General features: G+C 34.0%; 8 protein-coding genes across 8 annotated transcripts in view; 1 reads left to right on the plus strand and 7 right to left on the minus strand.

The window, feature by feature from the left end:
* The window catches only part of LOC132199609 (uncharacterized), a 48,511-nt gene that overhangs the window by 578 nt on the left and 30,831 nt on the right, over positions 1–17,102 (plus strand). The window lies entirely within an intron of this gene.
* On the minus strand, positions 323–1,807 carry LOC132195000 (uncharacterized). Its single transcript, XM_059616673.1, has 9 exons — positions 1,704–1,807; positions 1,413–1,550; positions 1,209–1,356; positions 1,129–1,151; positions 1,036–1,071; positions 858–978; positions 715–806; positions 632–659; positions 323–578 (listed from the first exon to the last, which is right to left on the minus strand). Exons 1-9 carry the CDS (start codon positions 1,746–1,748, stop codon positions 448–450), a joined length of 762 nt encoding a protein of 253 aa, XP_059472656.1. The 5' UTR covers positions 1,749–1,807; the 3' UTR covers positions 323–447.
* LOC132197114 (uncharacterized) lies at positions 2,508–4,371 on the minus strand. The gene is made up of 9 exons (XM_059620197.1): positions 4,257–4,371; positions 3,509–3,652; positions 3,313–3,451; positions 3,230–3,252; positions 3,133–3,168; positions 2,946–3,065; positions 2,786–2,877; positions 2,703–2,733; positions 2,508–2,646 (listed from the first exon to the last, which is right to left on the minus strand). The coding sequence occupies exons 1-6, from the start codon at positions 4,311–4,313 to the stop codon at positions 2,982–2,984; spliced, it is 483 nt and encodes a 160-aa protein (XP_059476180.1). The 5' UTR covers positions 4,314–4,371; the 3' UTR covers positions 2,508–2,646; positions 2,703–2,733; positions 2,786–2,877; positions 2,946–2,981.
* On the minus strand, positions 5,974–7,615 carry LOC132195935 (uncharacterized). The gene is made up of 8 exons (XM_059618251.1): positions 7,487–7,615; positions 7,323–7,406; positions 7,049–7,258; positions 6,947–6,982; positions 6,755–6,887; positions 6,563–6,699; positions 6,464–6,503; positions 5,974–6,406 (listed from the first exon to the last, which is right to left on the minus strand). The coding sequence occupies exons 1-8, from the start codon at positions 7,529–7,531 to the stop codon at positions 6,141–6,143; spliced, it is 951 nt and encodes a 316-aa protein (XP_059474234.1). The 5' UTR covers positions 7,532–7,615; the 3' UTR covers positions 5,974–6,140.
* Positions 8,048–9,928, minus strand: LOC132194427 (uncharacterized). Its single transcript, XM_059615685.1, has 8 exons — positions 9,792–9,928; positions 9,601–9,687; positions 9,254–9,541; positions 9,160–9,195; positions 8,957–9,089; positions 8,597–8,754; positions 8,498–8,534; positions 8,048–8,436 (listed from the first exon to the last, which is right to left on the minus strand). Exons 1-8 carry the CDS (start codon positions 9,837–9,839, stop codon positions 8,192–8,194), a joined length of 1,032 nt encoding a protein of 343 aa, XP_059471668.1. The 5' UTR covers positions 9,840–9,928; the 3' UTR covers positions 8,048–8,191.
* LOC132195322 (uncharacterized) lies at positions 11,938–13,436 on the minus strand. The gene is made up of 9 exons (XM_059617250.1): positions 13,351–13,436; positions 13,221–13,295; positions 13,018–13,165; positions 12,900–12,964; positions 12,776–12,811; positions 12,591–12,711; positions 12,433–12,533; positions 12,252–12,279; positions 11,938–12,191 (listed from the first exon to the last, which is right to left on the minus strand). The coding sequence occupies exons 1-9, from the start codon at positions 13,396–13,398 to the stop codon at positions 12,013–12,015; spliced, it is 801 nt and encodes a 266-aa protein (XP_059473233.1). The 5' UTR covers positions 13,399–13,436; the 3' UTR covers positions 11,938–12,012.
* Positions 14,241–15,575, minus strand: LOC132195636 (uncharacterized). The gene is made up of 8 exons (XM_059617762.1): positions 15,503–15,575; positions 15,368–15,424; positions 15,042–15,320; positions 14,953–14,988; positions 14,773–14,893; positions 14,613–14,716; positions 14,530–14,557; positions 14,241–14,473 (listed from the first exon to the last, which is right to left on the minus strand). The coding sequence occupies exons 1-8, from the start codon at positions 15,548–15,550 to the stop codon at positions 14,295–14,297; spliced, it is 852 nt and encodes a 283-aa protein (XP_059473745.1). The 5' UTR covers positions 15,551–15,575; the 3' UTR covers positions 14,241–14,294.
* Positions 15,787–17,062, minus strand: LOC132197017 (uncharacterized). The gene is made up of 9 exons (XM_059620041.1): positions 16,953–17,062; positions 16,791–16,898; positions 16,603–16,729; positions 16,511–16,542; positions 16,414–16,449; positions 16,241–16,364; positions 16,108–16,187; positions 16,011–16,047; positions 15,787–15,961 (listed from the first exon to the last, which is right to left on the minus strand). Exons 1-9 carry the CDS (start codon positions 17,013–17,015, stop codon positions 15,822–15,824), a joined length of 747 nt encoding a protein of 248 aa, XP_059476024.1. The 5' UTR covers positions 17,016–17,062; the 3' UTR covers positions 15,787–15,821.

The raw sequence follows: 17,102 nt of genomic DNA on the forward strand, positions 1-17,102 counted from the left end.
GTTTCTTTTCTCCCAACCAATTTTCTTTCAATTGATGGTTCCAACTCGATGGAGAACAATAAATGAATTGAATTTATGATTTTTTTTTTATATTTTTGCAAGGTATCCTAATGTTAAGCCTTTTTAATATATGTATGCTGATTTTTACAATTCAACTAAAAGTATGAAACAAATATAATTTATATTAATATAATGAGTATGCTCATTCCACATTGAAATTTCATGAAGGAATCGCGAATAGAAAATTCATTATTTGGATGGCACATAAAATTTTAATCTTGTAATTTATTATTTAAGTATATGAGTAAAATAATTGAAACAATTTTTAAGTGCTTGCCAGAATTGAAATTTTATTATGTGTATTATTAATTAATTTTAACAAATTAATCAATTGGTTTTGAGAATTTCCGAAAAAAAGAAGCTGAAATCAGTAATATCAGGCCGACATTATTTTCCCGAGGCTGGCGTGGTTGGCGGGGTTGTCGTGATTGTTGAAGAAATCTTAGGCTTATAATTCTTGGCCGCAGCAAAAGGGTCGCACTTCGAAAGCTTTGATGGTATGGATTTGCAAGTTGTATCTATTCAGAAAAAAAATTAAATTTGAATGATTCAAATATGAAAAACGCATTACTTGTTGTCAATTCACTTGAAGGACAGCCCTAAAAAATTAAAATATTTGATCTAAATTTTCCAAATTAAAGTTTGCAATCTGACCAACAGAAGGCCGCGTTGGATGCACATAAGCAACAGGTCGCTGGTCGCAACGCATCCTTCTTTCGGTGGAGGTGGTACGGAATTGCTGACGTCTATTTGTTTTTATTATAATATTTGCATAATTATAAAAACTTTGCGATTACTAGTCAAGTTAGCAAAGCAGCCAGTGATTGTTGCGTTCAAGACCGGGACCCAAACGGCACTGGCGTTGGAGTTGATCAAATTTCCCAATCCTCCGATATCGATCACGCCGGCGCCACTGATCTAAAATGTATGAATGTAAGGGTGAAAATTTAACAATTTTAAAGTAACAAACAATACCAAGCCCTGACTTCTCAGAAGACAGTCAGAAACACACTTTAATGGAGAAAAGAAATTTTAAGAGGATTAAAAGAAAAAAATTAATAATTATACTGTTGGATCCCTAAGTTTGCTGCCTGTTTTTATTGATATTTGATTATTTGGTAGCTTTTAGATGTAATTTGATGGCGAACCTTTGGGTGGAGCCCTCTTGGATCTCTTCGAGCCCCTTTTCTTACTTCCTGAACTGCCAGGTGCTTTGGTTGTGGGCAGCGTGTAAGAGCAATTTTCAATCAGTCCAGCTGGGAATACTTGAGGCAATTTGCAGCAACTCGCAAGTTTCTTTTTCAAATTATTAATACCATTTATTGTTATCAACTAAAACAAAAAGTGCATACTTGAATGTCTTCTCGGCTGCAATCTTGCGGTTTCTCAGTTGGTCTAGTCCCGGGACTTCCAGTCGACCTGGAGCTTTCGGTGTGATTGTCTCTGGGGACTCGGGTGCTCTCTGATCTACCGTCAGGATTAGCAGCCACCTAAATTTCCCCCAAAAATTTGACAATTTTTTTATCATCTATATAATTTTACTCCAACAATATCCAAAACTTTAATTAAAAAGTGAGCTGAGTGTATAAAAATATATTCGTAAAAAGAAAAAAAAAACAAGGAAAAGATTTTGTCATGCTTACCAGGAAGACGCAGCAACAAATCAAAATGATAGTGCTAAGAGCCATGTTGCCTGCAACGAGATGAATCTCTGATTCAGACTGGATCGTCCTTTATTTCAGAGCCCTTTTATACTAATAATTTGTCCTTGCAAATGAGTGGAATGCGTCATTGGGAAGATTGACGTGGACTGAGCAGGGAAGCATTAAATTTTACTGATAGTTGTTTTTGAAAGCGAGCCATAGTTGATAGTATCAAAGCAAAGCATGCTGAATAATAATTTTCAAATAATAAATCGCGGTATTTCTTGAGTAATTTTAACAAAACTTATGCTTTTATAACTAAATATCAATAAAAATCAGATTTCTTTTTGCAATCAGCAAACAAATCTTTCAATCTTTTAAGTTCAAGAAGATGATTTTTTTTAAATATAAAAGATAATATAATGCCGAATCAAATATAAAAGACTTAAGCTCTATCATATTCATTGTCGTGGGTAAAGAAAATAAATAAGCACAAAATAGGCTAAGAAATTTTTATCAATTAAAAGAAACTTTTTCAATGGTAATTCCAAAATTATTATTAAAATTTAATGTCAAACGTTATCAACAGAGATGTCAACGACCCTAAAGTACAAAAGTTAACATTTTTTTTTGTTAAAAATTCTAATGATTCAAATTTATGAAAATATTTCACTATTAGTTTCTATAAAACGCAAGCACAATCATAAAATCTAAGATCTGGCTTTTTTTTCTTTTGATAAAAAATGAAACAAATTTTTCGAATCAAGCTTTTATATTTCCCCACATATCAAGTATACAAATATTCTTTGATTAATTTGCATACAGAAGCTGGAATAAATATCAATTTGATATTACTTCCCTTTGCTACTGCCTTTGTTATTCTTGGCTGCAGCGTACGGATCGCAGCTTGAAAGCTTTGAAGCCCTGGTCTTGCAATTTTTATCTACACATATAAAAGTATTACAATTTTAATAGCTCATAATTGAAGTCATTCTTTACCAGTGGTCAGTGTTTCACTTGGAGGACAATTCTAGAAGGGGAAGATTTAATTTTCATTTTTTATTTTAATTGCAATGTCTGACCATCTGCAGTCCACGCTGCACGCACATCAGCAACATGTCGCTGGTTGCATTGCACGCGTCCTTCGGTGGAGCAGGAATGGAACTGCTGACGTCTTTTTTTATTCCATATTACATTTTTTTAATTAAATATGTATTTTTTTTTTTAATTCTGAGTAATTACTTGTCAAATTAGCAAAGCAGCCAGTGATTGTTGCATTCAAGATGGTAGCCAAATTTCACTTGCGTTAGAGTTGATCAAATTGATCAACCCGTTGATATTGATCTCACCTGTGTCACTAATCTAAGTATTTGTTAATTATTACATTAATTAAATTGCGAAATTTTTAATTTAGAAGATAAAGAAATACCAAGCCTTGACTCTTCAGAAGACAGTCAGCAATACACTAAATAATCAATTTTTTCCATAAAAATAAAGTAAAAAATACTAATTATGGAACATATTACGGTAGGGGGATTTGGTTTGCTGCCTGTTTTTTATTATAATAAATATTTTACGTTTTGCTTAACTATATTTTTATTGATAATACCTTTGGGTGGAGCCCTCTTGGTCCTTTTTGAGTTGCCCTTGGGTGGTTTGGTAGGTTTGGGAGTGGGCATTGTGTATGAGCAATTTTCAATCAGTCCAGCAGGAAACACTTGCGGCAGCTTGCAGCAATTCACAATTTTCTGAATTTAATTGTAAAATAGATGTTTTAATTTTAAATAAGCATCATCAAAATTTACATTAATGTCTTCTCGGTTGCATTCTACGGGTTTTGGGGTCGGCTTAGTTGGTGGAGGTTTCTTGGTGGATGAAACTTTTCCGGAGGATGAAGATGTTGAGGACTTTTCCGTAGAACTGTCACCATAGTAGTCAAAACTGCTGGCCTAAATACCCCCAATATTTTGATAATTAAGTATGAATTGAAAAATGCTTACAATTAGTATTTAATACACTTGTATAGACTGTGTTCTACGTTAAGCCGTCCAGTTCGAGGTTCTTAATTTTATTTTAACTGTTTAACTCACGTGATTGGCATTTTATAAAATATTATAAAAGAAAAAAAAAATTTATGACATCCAAAATTTAAATGAAAATATATTTGATTTTAAGTTTTCCATAATTTTACAAATTACTTTCTACACTATTGTTAAAAATTTAAATTTTCCCTCTACTCTAAATTTTTTGCAATGGTATTGGGAAATTAGGATTTTCAACAATATAAAACGCACAAAAGCCATCGAGGAAAAGCCAAATTCAAATCACCATTTTTTTTTTAATACTTGATACTAAATTAAATCAAATAAATTACCCACAAGACCAATACAATAGGTGTGCTAAAAAATTGTACTTTATCTCTAAAATAAAATAAAAAAGTCAACAAATCCATTTCACTGACCCTAGCAACCAACAATTTTCTAATAGTATTCTTATTTATATTAAATTTAATCTAACGGGCAAACTAAAAAAAAGGTAAAACAACTCGCATACCACCAGGTAGGCGCAGCAGCAAATCAAAATGAAAGATGTACTTAGGAATCTGACCATTTCAACGGCTCGCAATTGATTCAGACTGTACCGATCGTTCAATGCACTTTTATATGCCTCATTTGTCCTTGTGATGGAAGAGTGGAAATATGAAGGAAACAGGGAATTTTCTGATTCACAGTTGTTGGAAATGATTGAAGGTGAATAAAAAAAAAACAGTAAATTGACGTTAAAAGTGATTTACAGCAAAATGACCTGGTTCAAAATATGCCATTATTCATAGTCATTTTTTTTATATAATTTGAGTACAAAAAAAAAATTAATTTTGGTATAATATACTATGCGTAGCTAGCTTCTTATTCTTAGTAACGCAAGATGCTTATTTTTTTTTTTTTTTCATAAAAGCGATTTTATTAATTTTTGTTTTGTTTAATCCAACATAGCTATTGCCAATGACATTTGGGAGGTGATTTTCAATATTGCATAGTTTTTCTTTGTGCGTCTTTTTAAGTTTCAAAATTTGATTCTTTTTTTATGCAGAGAAGCTAGGCACTAATTATTGAAATTCTTGGCATTCCTATTGCTGCTGATTAGCGATAAACGTAATATTAAATTTTTAGCCCAGGATCAGTTACCATTTTCAGTTTAACAATAATTGCGCACACATTGACGATATGTCAATTTTTATTTTTTTGTCTTTAATTCGTGGTATGAAAATTAAAACCTCTCCTGCTGCAATACATCATTGCTATAAAAAACCTTAAACTTCAAATCTGAATTATGAAATAAATTTGGACCAGCGCGGCTTTTATGAGTGTTCTTTTTTTTTGATAGTGTGGGTTCACCGCGGCGTCCGAGTCTCTTATGATATCGGCGTTTTCGCAGGCATCTGTTAGTTGTAAACCTTTCTCCTCTTTTTCCAATTTCAAATTTTTCTATCAATCTATGGAATGAGAAGAATAAATAAATAATAATAATACACAGGAACATTTTTTTTTAAATTTGCAAGTGAATAGTAGTCTGCTATCTCGCAACAAGAATCTTTCCGCACCATATATTTTAATATTTGCAATGCCCTTGATTCTGTTTACGTCCGTGGCAGCCATGTTTTTACCAGGAACATATAGTTTCGAAATTTCCTGTAAAATTTTATCGAAATGATCGCTGAAATCACATCCATCAGGGACCCTTCTACGTCACTGAATTGTGATGTCCTAGATTGCAGATAGAAAAATTACACACCATTAATTTTTGAGGTAATGAAATAGAAAATAATTACCTCCAAGAACATTGTTTTGTTCATTCAGATGAGTTTCAGTTAAGTTTTTGTTATTCATGTCAAATTTTTTAATTTTTAAGAGCTTTATTCAGAAAAAAATATCATTGAAAAATATTGAAATAATTTTACATGTCATCTAAAAATCTGAAGTGAAATAACAATTAAGCAAAAAAAAAAAAACCTGTAATTTTAAGGAAAAGTATTCTTCATTTAAAAAAAATTTTAGCTGTAGGAAAATATTGAATAAAATTAAAGTAATGTGTGAATTAACCTTCTAAGATATAAGTTGAAAGTTGTACTCAATTGAGTTTTAAATAAAGACCATAATATATGTATATATTTTAAAATTTTCTTCCAACGATTTAAGTTTTATATTAAATAAATCAGAGAGTTGAAATAAATAAATGACCTATTATATATACATTTTATTACATGAGCAGAAAATTTTACAACCAATTAGTTTGCTAAATAGCTTATAATTAATAATAAAACATCGTGAAATTCTTTGTTATGTTTATTTAATCTCAAGAAATGTGCGTCAACCCCCTTCACCTATCCATGCTTTTTTACCCGTGACCATTATCAAATACAATTAAAAAACAATAAAATTAAGGTGAGGTTATCTCAGGATCAATTGTTGTGAACGTGTCAATTGATTTGCGCCGACCTCCCCTATTATTTTTCAGATCACCCAGTTTTCCCATGAATTTTTGCTTCATTTTCTTGAATCTGTCGTTAAAATTGAATCCACCTGGGCCGCCTGGCGCACCAAAAACTTCCTTAAGCTGGTCAGCTGATAACATGAAGTTGTAGTCGCAACCTTGCAATTGCGCCAACCTTTTTTCGCACGTCGGCATACCTTCAGGAATTTCAGCTGATCATACTCACTATTAAAAATTTGGTTTTAAAATTGATAATATTATTATCCTACTGTTTCCTGTCAGGTAGAGTTTCTGGGAGTCGGGAGCTTGCTGTGGATAGTGTGGATGAAGAAACAATTTGTATTTTTACCAAATAATTATATACAAACCACAATCATAGCTCTCTGTAAACAAGTGAGAGCTCTACGACTATCGCTTTTGCAGGCTTTTTGCTCGACAGTTGGTTCTGTTTGTCCTGGTAGCGCTGTTGTTGTTGTTGTAAGTAATTCTGGAGAATTAGCTACTTCTGTAATTATTATTTTATTAACCCTTTCCAAACTATCAAGTTAGGCATCACATACCATCTGTGCAAGTTTTGACAACCTTCTCAACAATTGGTTTCCATACTTCTTGGTCTTCTTGCTTTAATTTCTGGATAGCAATCGTGAAATTTTCCAACAACCTATCGGCCAATATTGCGCCGTTTCCGTCAAGCTAAATTTTATTATGATTTTAATGTATTTTATATACTATTTTTTGGTACATTAGCATACGTGATTAGTCCTATTCATGACGCACTCTGCCAGGCACTTCAAATTTAATTTACAAAAGTTTTGCAATCAAAACCATGGAAATATATATTTATATTATATCACGTTGGGGTCGCAACCTGCACCTGCGCGCATTGGAAAAACTAGTGGCATTTTCTCGCTTCGTTTCTTCCAATTTCCACTAAAGCCTCTGATTCCTTTCCTAGCAAGCATTGCAAAAGGATTTCTGGATTCGCGGTGAGCACCACCTTTCTTGCAGTTCCAAAACATATCCGGGCTGAAAACTTTGGGAATATTGATGCATTGAGGAGCTGACTGCAATTTTCATTTTCTTGTTACTCCGTATCAGGAAAATTTTTATTTTAAAAAATTTCTCTACCATCAAGGACATCGGGTTACAAAATTGTGGATATTTTTCCAATTTGTCCATTGCAAAAGTCGTTGGTCGCTTCATACTGCTGGCCTGGATTTTTTTTAAATATAAATATTGGTTATTATTTTCGTTTAGTATGTTGGCCCAAAATTTATAACAAAGATTTTTACCTGAACGCCTAGAATGAGGGACACCAGTCCCGCAAGCTTCAACATTTCTCCTGTTATTGTGCGTCGTGGTGTTCTGACTCTTTTATAACCTTCGTTGGTCCACGGTCATCCACAGCGTTCATCAAAAATCATTTCCTCCCAAGTTTAGACCAATGCCACAGCTTTTCCAGCGTTTTCTGACCAACCAATGTTTGTTTCCTGTACAATTTTGCGTCGGACGTAGCTCGCCTTTGAGCCATTTTCCGTTTCAGTACAGATCAATATTTCTTTTGCGACCATGTTGAAGTATTTCTCAAATTCAATATTTAAAACATAAATATTATAGTTTTATCACACCACACAGGAGATTGAGAACCTCCATACCAAAAATGGGACTCTGGGACTCTTCTGATATCTAAATTTTGTCCTCAGACGTTGAATATCTTTAGGCCTTGGCAAAAAATTAATTTTAGTCTCCATTATTATTAATTATTTCAATCAATTTTATCTTTGTAAAAAATGTATTTTTAAAATATATAATGATGATTATAAAAGGGTAAGTAAAATAATTAGCCGTGTAAATATTTTCTTATAAAATCCTTTATTTGTCATTCATTTCTGCAAGGTACGTTTGTCTCAAAAACTTTAAAGTATAAAACATGTGCAACCATCCCATTATCACACTGCAAAAATCCCTTTTCCCATACCTTGCAACCTCAAAAATAATTATTTTCCATCGTCCATATCGGGTTGCCCTGGTTGCCCTCCATTCTCTTCACTGCTGCCTTGTTTGGTGCCTCCTGTCAATCGCTGGCCCCTGCCTCTATTTTGTGACCTCAAAGGTCCATTCTGACGGGACCCCCCAAAATATTGTTGGAGTTGATCCGGAGTAAGCATGTAATTAAAGTCGCATCCATTCAACTGGGCCGTTCTTTCGGCGCAGGTCGGCATAGTTGGATCAACCGAAGGTGCTAAATTTTTGATGTCATTCAAAGCTGCTTTAAAATTGTGTAAATTTTTAAAAAATCTTACCGTTTGTGGCTGATTTCAGTTCGGAGCTGGGCGCTTGCTGTGTTCACATAAGTTTTATTACACTAGCTGCATTGTCCATTAGATAAGAGAATTGCTTACAGTAATTAATGCAATCTGAATGCACGTCATCAACCTGCGACTGTCGCTTTTGCAGACCTTTTTCGGCTCAGCAGGAACACTCGCTGCGGTCGTTTGTGCGGTACTTGCCGCGGTTGTTGTTGTTGTTGTTGCCAACACCTCCGTGGATTGTGACACATCTAGATAATAGCAAGTTATTTTGGTTGAGATTTTTTCAAACTAAATTGCTTAAAAAGAAACTCAAAAATACGACCGGCCAACATCAAGTGTCATTTATCAATTTTTTTTTCAAGCTATTATTTAAAATAATTTAGACGTTCCAGCGGTTCACGACTTTTTTAGCGGTAAGATTATATGTAACTTGAGCTCAACGAATCTTACTGGTCATGCAAGTATTGATGATATTTGCAATAAGTGGGCTCCAGGCGGCCTTGCTACCCGCGGTCAAATCATTGAGAGCATTCGTGTAATTGGCCAACAAATTAGCCAACACAATGTTGCCATTTTTATCGAGCTAAAAAGGTGAAGTTAATTTCAATTATTTGAAGTTAAAGCAAAGCCACTGAACAAGAGTGGTTTCTTACATGTCCGGTTCTGTTCAGGACGCACTCTGCCATACACTGTAAGTTTTATTTAATGATTATAAAGGAAAGGGAAAATGCTATAAAATAAAACTACATTCCCGTCGCAGCCTCCGCGCTTTGGCGTCATTTCAACCGCAAATTGCCTCATTTTATTAAAGTCACTTGGGCTTTTTGGTCTGCTAAAGCCAAAGCCACCCTGATCATTCCATTTTGCCTCTCGGACTTTACGGTTCCTCCTGAAGTTTCGTTTAACGCCTTGAGCAAGTTTCCCGCCCTGGCGTCCAATATAACCATTGCCGAGTTTCCTACCCTCACCGTGCTCGCATTCCTTGAACATTCGTGGATTGAACAGTTTGGGGACGTTGACACATTGTTGGGCCATCTGAAAAGTTCCATACACATTGCCTACTCTTGCGAAATATTTATTTCCGAAATAATTACCATTAAATAATAGGGGATGCAAAACTGCGGTTGATCAATCGCAAGTTTTTTCAGAGAATCGCCAGAAAATTGCATGCCCCTGTCGGCCTGAAGCAAATTGACGATTGCATACAATTAAAAATACACGTATCACTTATTTTGTTAAGAACGTTGGATATTTTCAATTTGATAGATTTGTTAGTTAAAACTACCTGAGCCACGCCTAGGAAGAGGACCACCAGTCCTGCTAACTTAAACATTTTCCAGTTTCTGCTTTGTGAGGTTCCTACTCCCCTTTTATATCCTCAGTGGTCCACGGTCATCGACAGCATACGTCAGAGCCCATTTACCTCGAGAGGGCCGAGGCCAATTTTTCCACATATTGCTCCATTTCCTGCAAAATACTGCAGTGTAGCTGTTTCCTGTTTTATCTTTTCTCTTTGGCTCTGGGAAACCAATTTGCAACGAAAAATGTTTGTAATATAACTTTTTTAATAATTTTGTGAACTTTTCTCGAAACTATATGGTGAAAAAGGAAAAAGCTTTGTAAAAATCAAAACCTCAAATGGTTATTATAATTTGTGTGAATTAAGGCATTCAAATATATTTCCCAGCTTCCAATTTTCAACGCTTTAAGTTATTTCTCATTCAGAGAAACGAATTAATGTTTTGGCTTACACGGCCGTCCATCGGCCATTTTTAAAAGTCATTTCCTTTAGGTGGACCAAGGCTACTGTTTCCCCTATGCTTTTCCAACGTAAACTGACGAGTCACCGTTATATATGCTAGTTCCCTGCAATATACTTCTAATTGCAATTGACATAGAAAATTTCCTTCTTTCAACTCAAATTTGGTTGAAAAATCAATTTTCTGTCATTAATATTTAGGAGAAAGAGCAAAAGTACCAAAAATCTGATAAAAACCCAACTTCTTCGATCAAAGAAATTGCCATAACCTTAATTTGTTGCAGAGGTCAGAGGTCATCTTCAGACTCCTGTATTTCTTTTGATAGATTTGTTTAGTAGTGCACTGATCGTACTAAAGCTCATTTTGTTATTTATATTTCAGGTCTTAGAAGTGTCACCTAGCATAATTGACAAAATGGACGTAAAACAAAATTAATAATTAATGCAAAATAAACATATTGAATAATATGCAGTCATGCGCTGTAGTTATTGTGTGCAAGTACCAATTGTAAGAGCTTCTAATTTGAAACAATAAATCATGAAGCTGCACCCATAAAAATTTATTTGGAAAATAGCCGGACTTAAAATATTAATTTCTTTTTCTTTTCCAGAAAAACCTTTTTATAGAAAAAATTCCCCCTATTTCAACGATTTGAATAAATATTTAACCAATAACAATATAAATTTTCACGTTTTTTTTTACTATGATCTCCTGTTGTGAAAAAAAATCGTGGCGATATTCAGGAAAAAAAAACTATTTAATGAAAACGTCACCTAAAAGCAATAACCTAATTTATTGAATTTCACGCAATTTTCAAATAAACAAATAATGCCCATTTAGCTTTTTTCACCTAAAATCATCATCTACTATTTGACAAATTTACACTTTTTTCAGAGCAAAAAAAAAAAAAAATAAAAAAAAAAATAAAATACACCCTGATAAAATTCGCCTCTTTTTCCTTACAATTAGTCTATATCCCGCCCTTTTATCATACTCATAACTCCGATCTTCAATTAAAAAAAACGCTTTACTCCCAAGATCTATAAATATATTTAATATAGAAGACCAGAAGGAAAATATATTTATTGACCTCTGTTGCCAGTAGAGTTCAAATCATTGGGGGACATTCACATGCTAAGTTAGAACTAGCAAAACCCATAGGCCATAATCTTACTTAGCATGTGAATATCCCTTATTATATTTTAATTGTTTATTCTATTCGAGGGGAAAAATGAAAAAAAAAAAACAAATAGAAAGGGAGTCACTAGTGGCATAGTTATGCTATAACTCCTGACATCAAAACGGACACAGAACACGCACTTTTTCCTATTTTGTTATTATATATTTTTGAATTACGTTTAACAATGTACCCAGATTGTATTTTAACCTTTTAGATGATATTTAGATATTTGGAAATTTTTCTTGAATAGGTAAATTTCAAAACTTGTTTGAAAAATTGGAGATATATAAAGAAAAAAATCCAAAAATTATTAGCAAATTCTTAATCAACGGCGTGAAAAATTTACTTTGCTCGCACGTTATTTGCGGAGAGGTGCAAAATCTGACTTTTTTACTGTTATAAAACTCATCTCTGATATAGAATAGGATCAATATTATCAATTTTAAACGAATCAGTAACAAAGTGCTGGGTAGTAAAATAAAATAAACTGGCCAATTAAAAATCTTTATTCAAGAGTGGAATCAAAATAATCACAGATGAGTAAAATTGAACCCCTCTGGATTGCTTTACCCGCTTCCATTCTTTCCCTTGCCACCTTTTCCTTCATTTTGCTTTGCGGACTTCTTTCCATCTTTATTGCTCTGTGAACTTCCTTTCGCATCATTCTTTTCGTCAGATTTGAGAGGAGGAATAGCGAATGGATCACACTCCTGCAGTTTCTCCAATTTCTTTGTGCAACCTTCACCTGGATTTTTTAATAAGTAATGAGAAATTTTAATATCCTCAACACGCATAAAATTTTTACCATTTATTTTCATAGAATCAATGCAATTCTGTAGGTAAATATCACGAAAAAAAATTAATACAACCTTCTCAATCATACATAATGGAAAAAATTCACATGAGATGTCCTCCCGGGCTAACAATGTTATAAGTTAAGGAGCCGAGGAGGATATCTGCAGTGATTCTCTCCAATTTTAAATTACAAGGCCAAGATTTCTGCGGACGCAGAGACCCATCATGGCAGCATCTCCTTTGCACACTTTATAATCATCTGGCAGCGGTTGGGCTCCAGACATGTCAACTTCTGTTTTAATCATATTATGCGGTTAGAACTTTCCAAAAAATTAATTGAAATAGTTACTCTGGAATTCATCCCAACACGTTTTGACTGCTTTCTCGACTTGATCTTTCCACGTGGCATTGGCGTTGCTGATGTATTTGTCACGCATAGCTTCATACTTCACTGTTTGATCAGCATTGAGCTAAGGTTTTTTTAAATTATAAATATTTAAAAAAAAATTAATCTCAATTATATCATTAACCCACCAATCCCTCTCTCTCAAAGACGCATTTCATAAAGCACTGAAAAAAGTTACATGGTTGGTTGGCACTCTCTTATTGGAAGACGGTGGCCTCGATTGTGGCGCCACCGCACTTGAATGCAACTCACCATTGGGCCCTCTTTGGGGCCTGAGCTCCGGCGTCCCACTTTAATCTTCTGCTTCTTTGAATCGCCTTAAGATGCAGCTTGTGCTTTAAAGAATATTTGCAACTGTTTTTGAAAATACCCGAAACCTCTCTGGTCTTTCGGTGCTTCTTGAGCGTGGCGCTGAAGGCCGCTTTCTTTAATGCTTCGTCTGAAATCGACCCATTGCTACAGTTTTTGAAGCTTTCAAAACTCAACAGCTTGGGCATTGCACAGCAATTTTCCAGGCCCTGAATATAAATTTTTAATTATTTCTATTTTACGAGAATTAATTGTTAAACTCACGGAAAACACCCTTGGCCCGCATGCCTTTGTTTTTCCCGCGTACTTGTCCTTCCCTTTACTCTTCTCTGCTAGTGCCTAAATTATTAACGTGAAAAGATTTTATATTAAAAATATATTACAAATAGTATACACTTAAGGCGCAGAGCACGATGAACGCCAGCAACACAACACGACGCATCTTCTTTACTGACGCGCTGCTAAAATGATGCAGCGTCACAGTTTTATATATTCTACCAAGGACACAAATATGGTAGCTTCCTGTGTGCCGTCGGTGCTTCAATTCTTCTGATCATTATTGGCACGCAAAACAGAATATTGTCAAATTCACAGAAAAAAAAATTATTATTATTTTTTTTTTCAAATAATTAACGTGCTTGACTTAATGTTGCGAGAGAATAAATGAATTGAATTATTTGTTTAAATTCTGTTGCATTTAAAAGAATGGAATAAAAAAATAAAATAATATGAATTTATACATCTTGAATTTCTTGCAAAAGAATTGCTAATGATTACTCATGCAAGTATATTTTGGTGAATTTGGTGATTTATGTGTGTCATCATAATAAAAAATAGTTCGTTTATATATATATTTTTTTAAAAAAACCTTATTTTGACTCTGCACAAAAAACTTGATCCAATATTTCTTAATTTTTCCGTTACAGTAACATTTAAAACCAATAGTTAAAGCATAACTTTTTTTATCTTTTCTTCTATAGACGTATTAAAAGGCATTATTTGAATTTAGAGCCAGAGGTTAGAGGTTGGTGAGGTGTAATATCATAATTTGAAGTTCCCTAAGCTGATATTTTTATTTATATATTTTCATAGAGTTGACTGTTTTCTACATAATTTTTTAAATACGTTTTCAATTAAAATCTTCCAGGTATATTTGAATTAAATAGCAGATAATGTAATTTAAATATCTTTGAATCCACATTTGATTGATAATTTTCTTTATTTTTAAATTCCAACCTGGGTTGAAATTACGGTTTTTGTTTGTGATATAAAACACATTTCACACAAAATTTGACCTCAGAAATTTTATTGCTGTGGTACATGAGGTGGCTCAAGTTTTTATCCTGGACGAGGACCCACCTTATTTTTTGACCCTGCATTCCTGCTCCTCTTCAGTTGAAGACTGCGAGCTGCAGAAATAGCAGCATGGAATGACCCGTCAAACATAGCCTTTGGTGCTGGAATGGCAAAAGGGTCGCATTCTTTTAGCGCGTTGATTCTCTCTTTGCAAGTTTTTGCTGATAATTCAACAAATTAAACCATTCATTTTTGCATATTTAATAAAATATCTTACACTTGACCAACATGTCATCAGGGCAGCGCTGATGAAAAGTAAAAAATAAGTTTTTAGAATATTAAGAAGTTGGAAAACCTTGCAATGGTCAGTTGGCGGCGGATGCATGAAAGAACCATGGCGCTGTCACACATGCAAACTTTCGTTCCATTGGTGTTACTAGAAGGGACTCCTGTGAAGTTGATCTCTGCCAAAATTTGCCATTTCATTTATTTATTTCTCAAAAAATTGCGTTCATATTACTGTTGAATTCATTGTAGCAGTTTCCAGAGACATTCTGAACCAAACTGGACCAATGTGCGCTTGAGGCGGCCACAAATGTGCCAATCATTTTTTCTGCGTTAATGGAGCCATCGTCGTTAAGCTTAATTTTGATTTTTTTATATCTGATGTTTATATTTAAAATTATGACTAATTCCCTACCAAAGTCTGATTTTTGAAGACACATTGGACAATGCACTAGAATTTGATTTGCAAATTAAAAAGTATACAAATATTTGTTACGAACAAACCATTGGGCCTCCAATTGGGCCGTCCCTCCTCCTTAATGCGATGATACCCTTTTTCGATTTGTCCTCCTGGTCGGTGTCCCTTTTTGACCTCGACCTCGGCTTGTTATTTTTTGCTCCTTTGCTACCTGTCGCAAGTTGCTTGCTTTTTCCTTTATTATTTCCTTCCTTCTTTTCCTTTTCTTCGGCCTGCTTCTCAAGCTCTGCAGATTGTTCATCCATGCAGCTATTAAACGGTGCCTTGGGCAGCAATTTGGGCATTGCGCAGCATTGGTCAAGATCCTTTAATTTTAATTTAAAATGCTGCGAGTTTGATTTTCTTAAATTACTTTGTACACCTCTGGAGAACATGGCTTTGTATCTTCAAACTTGTCTCCACCATAAACCTTTAAACAGAAACAACAAAAAATGTAAAAATTCACGCCTTTAGCTATGATATTTAATTTATTTTAAAAACTACTCACAACGGCGAAAGCGCAGAGCAGAGCCACGAGTGTGATTTTGTGTATCATGGTGACGACTCTGACTGACGAACGAGATCCGCTCGAATTTATGCACTCGGCACAAGGCCGGCGTCCACGTTTCCGTTACACATTATACGTTTTCCAATATCGAATCTAATTTTGAATAGAAAATCGATTTTACTTGAAAGCCAGGCAATTTTTATTGGATGTATTCAATTTATAATTGAACAAAAATTTCCATAATAATATTTTATATAAAATTATCGTAGCAGATAATACTTTATTTTTACAGTTCTTCAATAAACTAAAAAATAATTTACTAATTTTGGTAATAATCGTAAGCCATGGTGGTTGTTTTTCTCTTTCTTCTCCTCATCGGTGGATAAACTTCAATCCGCGGGTCTCTAATGTATGGGTTGCAAGTTTGCAGTAGTTTTAAATTGTAGTCGCATGTGGGATCTGTTTTAAATATAGAAATATTAGCGTTGGTGAAATTTTTTTATTTTACTTGTTTTTGTAAAAGCTGCAGAGCTTTCTGGGCAATTCTGGAATTTTTTGTTGCAATTAAAATTGAACCAAATTATTTGAATTACTTCTCAAATTACCACTACTAAATATTGTCTTATGCAGGTGAGGAACATGAAATTCTCAATGTTGCATGGCGTTTGTATGTCCTTTGAAACACCTATACTCAGATTGAATAAATTTTAATTTTTACAAAGAAAAGATATGATTTACTTCTAAACTGATTGTAACATTTATTGACGCCACTTGGAATGACTTTTTTCCAGTCATCACTCGTTTGATTTCGAAGAAATGCGGCTGTAATAATATTCAAATCTAGTTCTCCAGTTTCCAAAATCTACTGAGTTTAATAAATTTTATAACTCTAATCTAAAAATATTCCTTACAAAAAGATTTCTTTTAAAAACACAAGTTGCAATACACTGAAATTTATAAAATAAAAACCTTTCAGTTTCATTTTTTTTTTTAAATTTTTAAAATTACCGCTTTCAATAGAGGATTGTCAAGAGGTGAAGCTGCAAAAGAAGTGTAATTCATCATCAAAATTAATCTGGACTTTTTAAATTCTCCCCCACTTTTTGAAAATCTTTTCGGTCTATTCTTTCGCACCGGCGGTTGAAACCACATCTCACTTTCTATTCTGCAAAGTCGGAAGTCTTCTGCAGAAAGAATCGTAGGAAGTTGACAGCAATTCAAAACTCTCTATTAATTCAAATGGTTGTCAATGTCAATGTAAAATATCTGGATTTTCCGTCAATCAAACCTCAAATTTAGAGTTGGTGCACAAATCCTGTGGTAGCTGGATGTTCTGCCTTCTTTGAGCTCCACCGTTTTCTTTTCTAGCTGGATCCTCAGTTATCAAATTTATTTCCTAATTGGTAACTTCATCAGTAAATGAGTTTGGCAATATTGTGAAATAATATACTGTTGCCAGGCAGAGTGAAGCAAAAATGACCAAAGCAAAATTGTTTGCCGCCATTATTTTCATCCAGCGCCAAACGCCATGCGAGCAACCTTGCTCCTCATTTCAAACTGGATGACGGTGTAAAATCGTAGCTGCCTCGCTCTGCTTGCT

The sequence above is a fragment of the Neocloeon triangulifer genome, unplaced genomic scaffold (assembly GCF_031216515.1).
Source record: "Neocloeon triangulifer isolate White Clay Creek 2 clone unplaced genomic scaffold, ASM3121651v1 ptg000001l, whole genome shotgun sequence".
Taxonomy (NCBI): Eukaryota; Metazoa; Arthropoda; class Insecta; order Ephemeroptera; family Baetidae; genus Neocloeon; species Neocloeon triangulifer.

Coding starts and splice junctions, on each gene's coding strand:
- LOC132194427 (XM_059615685.1), bottom strand. CDS start 9,839: ATGTTTAAGTTAGCAGGACTGGTGGTCCTCTTCCTAGGCGTGGCTCAG. Junction 9,688..9,791: donor TCTTCCTAGGCGTGGCTCAG/GTAGTTTTAACT, acceptor AATTTGCTTCAG/GCCGACAGGGGCATGCAATT. Junction 8,535..8,596: donor TTCAGATTGCATTAATTACT/GTAAGCAATTCT, acceptor ATGTGAACACAG/CAAGCGCCCAGCTCCGAACT.
- LOC132195322 (XM_059617250.1), bottom strand. CDS start 13,398: ATGCGTCGTGTTGTGTTGCTGGCGTTCATCGTGCTCTGCGCCTTAAGT. Junction 13,166..13,220: donor GCGGGCCAAGGGTGTTTTCC/GTGAGTTTAACA, acceptor ATTTATATTCAG/GGCCTGGAAAATTGCTGTGC. Junction 12,712..12,775: donor TCTTTGAGAGAGAGGGATTG/GTGGGTTAATGA, acceptor AAAAAACCTTAG/CTCAATGCTGATCAAACAGT.
- LOC132197017 (XM_059620041.1), bottom strand. CDS start 17,015: ATGAAAATAATGGCGGCAAACAATTTTGCTTTGGTCATTTTTGCTTCA. Junction 16,188..16,240: donor ATGTTACAATCAGTTTAGAA/GTAAATCATATC, acceptor ATCTGAGTATAG/GTGTTTCAAAGGACATACAA. Junction 15,962..16,010: donor TGCAGCTTTTACAAAAACAA/GTAAAATAAAAA, acceptor TATTTAAAACAG/ATCCCACATGCGACTACAAT.
- LOC132195935 (XM_059618251.1), bottom strand. CDS start 7,531: ATGTTGAAGCTTGCGGGACTGGTGTCCCTCATTCTAGGCGTTCAG. Junction 6,983..7,048: donor GTGCAGGTTGCGACCCCAAC/GTGATATAATAT, acceptor TTAAATTTGAAG/TGCCTGGCAGAGTGCGTCAT. Junction 6,504..6,562: donor TACAGAGAGCTATGATTGTG/GTTTGTATATAA, acceptor CACTATCCACAG/CAAGCTCCCGACTCCCAGAA.
- LOC132195000 (XM_059616673.1), bottom strand. CDS start 1,748: ATGGCTCTTAGCACTATCATTTTGATTTGTTGCTGCGTCTTCCTG. Junction 979..1,035: donor TTCTGAGAAGTCAGGGCTTG/GTATTGTTTGTT, acceptor CATACATTTTAG/ATCAGTGGCGCCGGCGTGAT. Junction 579..631: donor TTCAAGTGAATTGACAACAA/GTAATGCGTTTT, acceptor TTTTCTGAATAG/ATACAACTTGCAAATCCATA.
- LOC132197114 (XM_059620197.1), bottom strand. CDS start 4,313: ATGGTCAGATTCCTAAGTACATCTTTCATTTTGATTTGCTGCTGCGCC. Junction 3,452..3,508: donor GCAACCGAGAAGACATTAAT/GTAAATTTTGAT, acceptor AATTAAATTCAG/AAAATTGTGAATTGCTGCAA. Junction 3,253..3,312: donor CAAGAGGGCTCCACCCAAAG/GTATTATCAATA, acceptor AATAAAAAACAG/GCAGCAAACCAAATCCCCCT.
- LOC132195636 (XM_059617762.1), bottom strand. CDS start 15,550: ATGATACACAAAATCACACTCGTGGCTCTGCTCTGCGCTTTCGCCGTT. Junction 15,425..15,502: donor TGCTCTGCGCTTTCGCCGTT/GTGAGTAGTTTT, acceptor TTCTGTTTAAAG/GTTTATGGTGGAGACAAGTT. Junction 14,989..15,041: donor GCCCAATTGGAGGCCCAATG/GTTTGTTCGTAA, acceptor ATCAAATTCTAG/TGCATTGTCCAATGTGTCTT.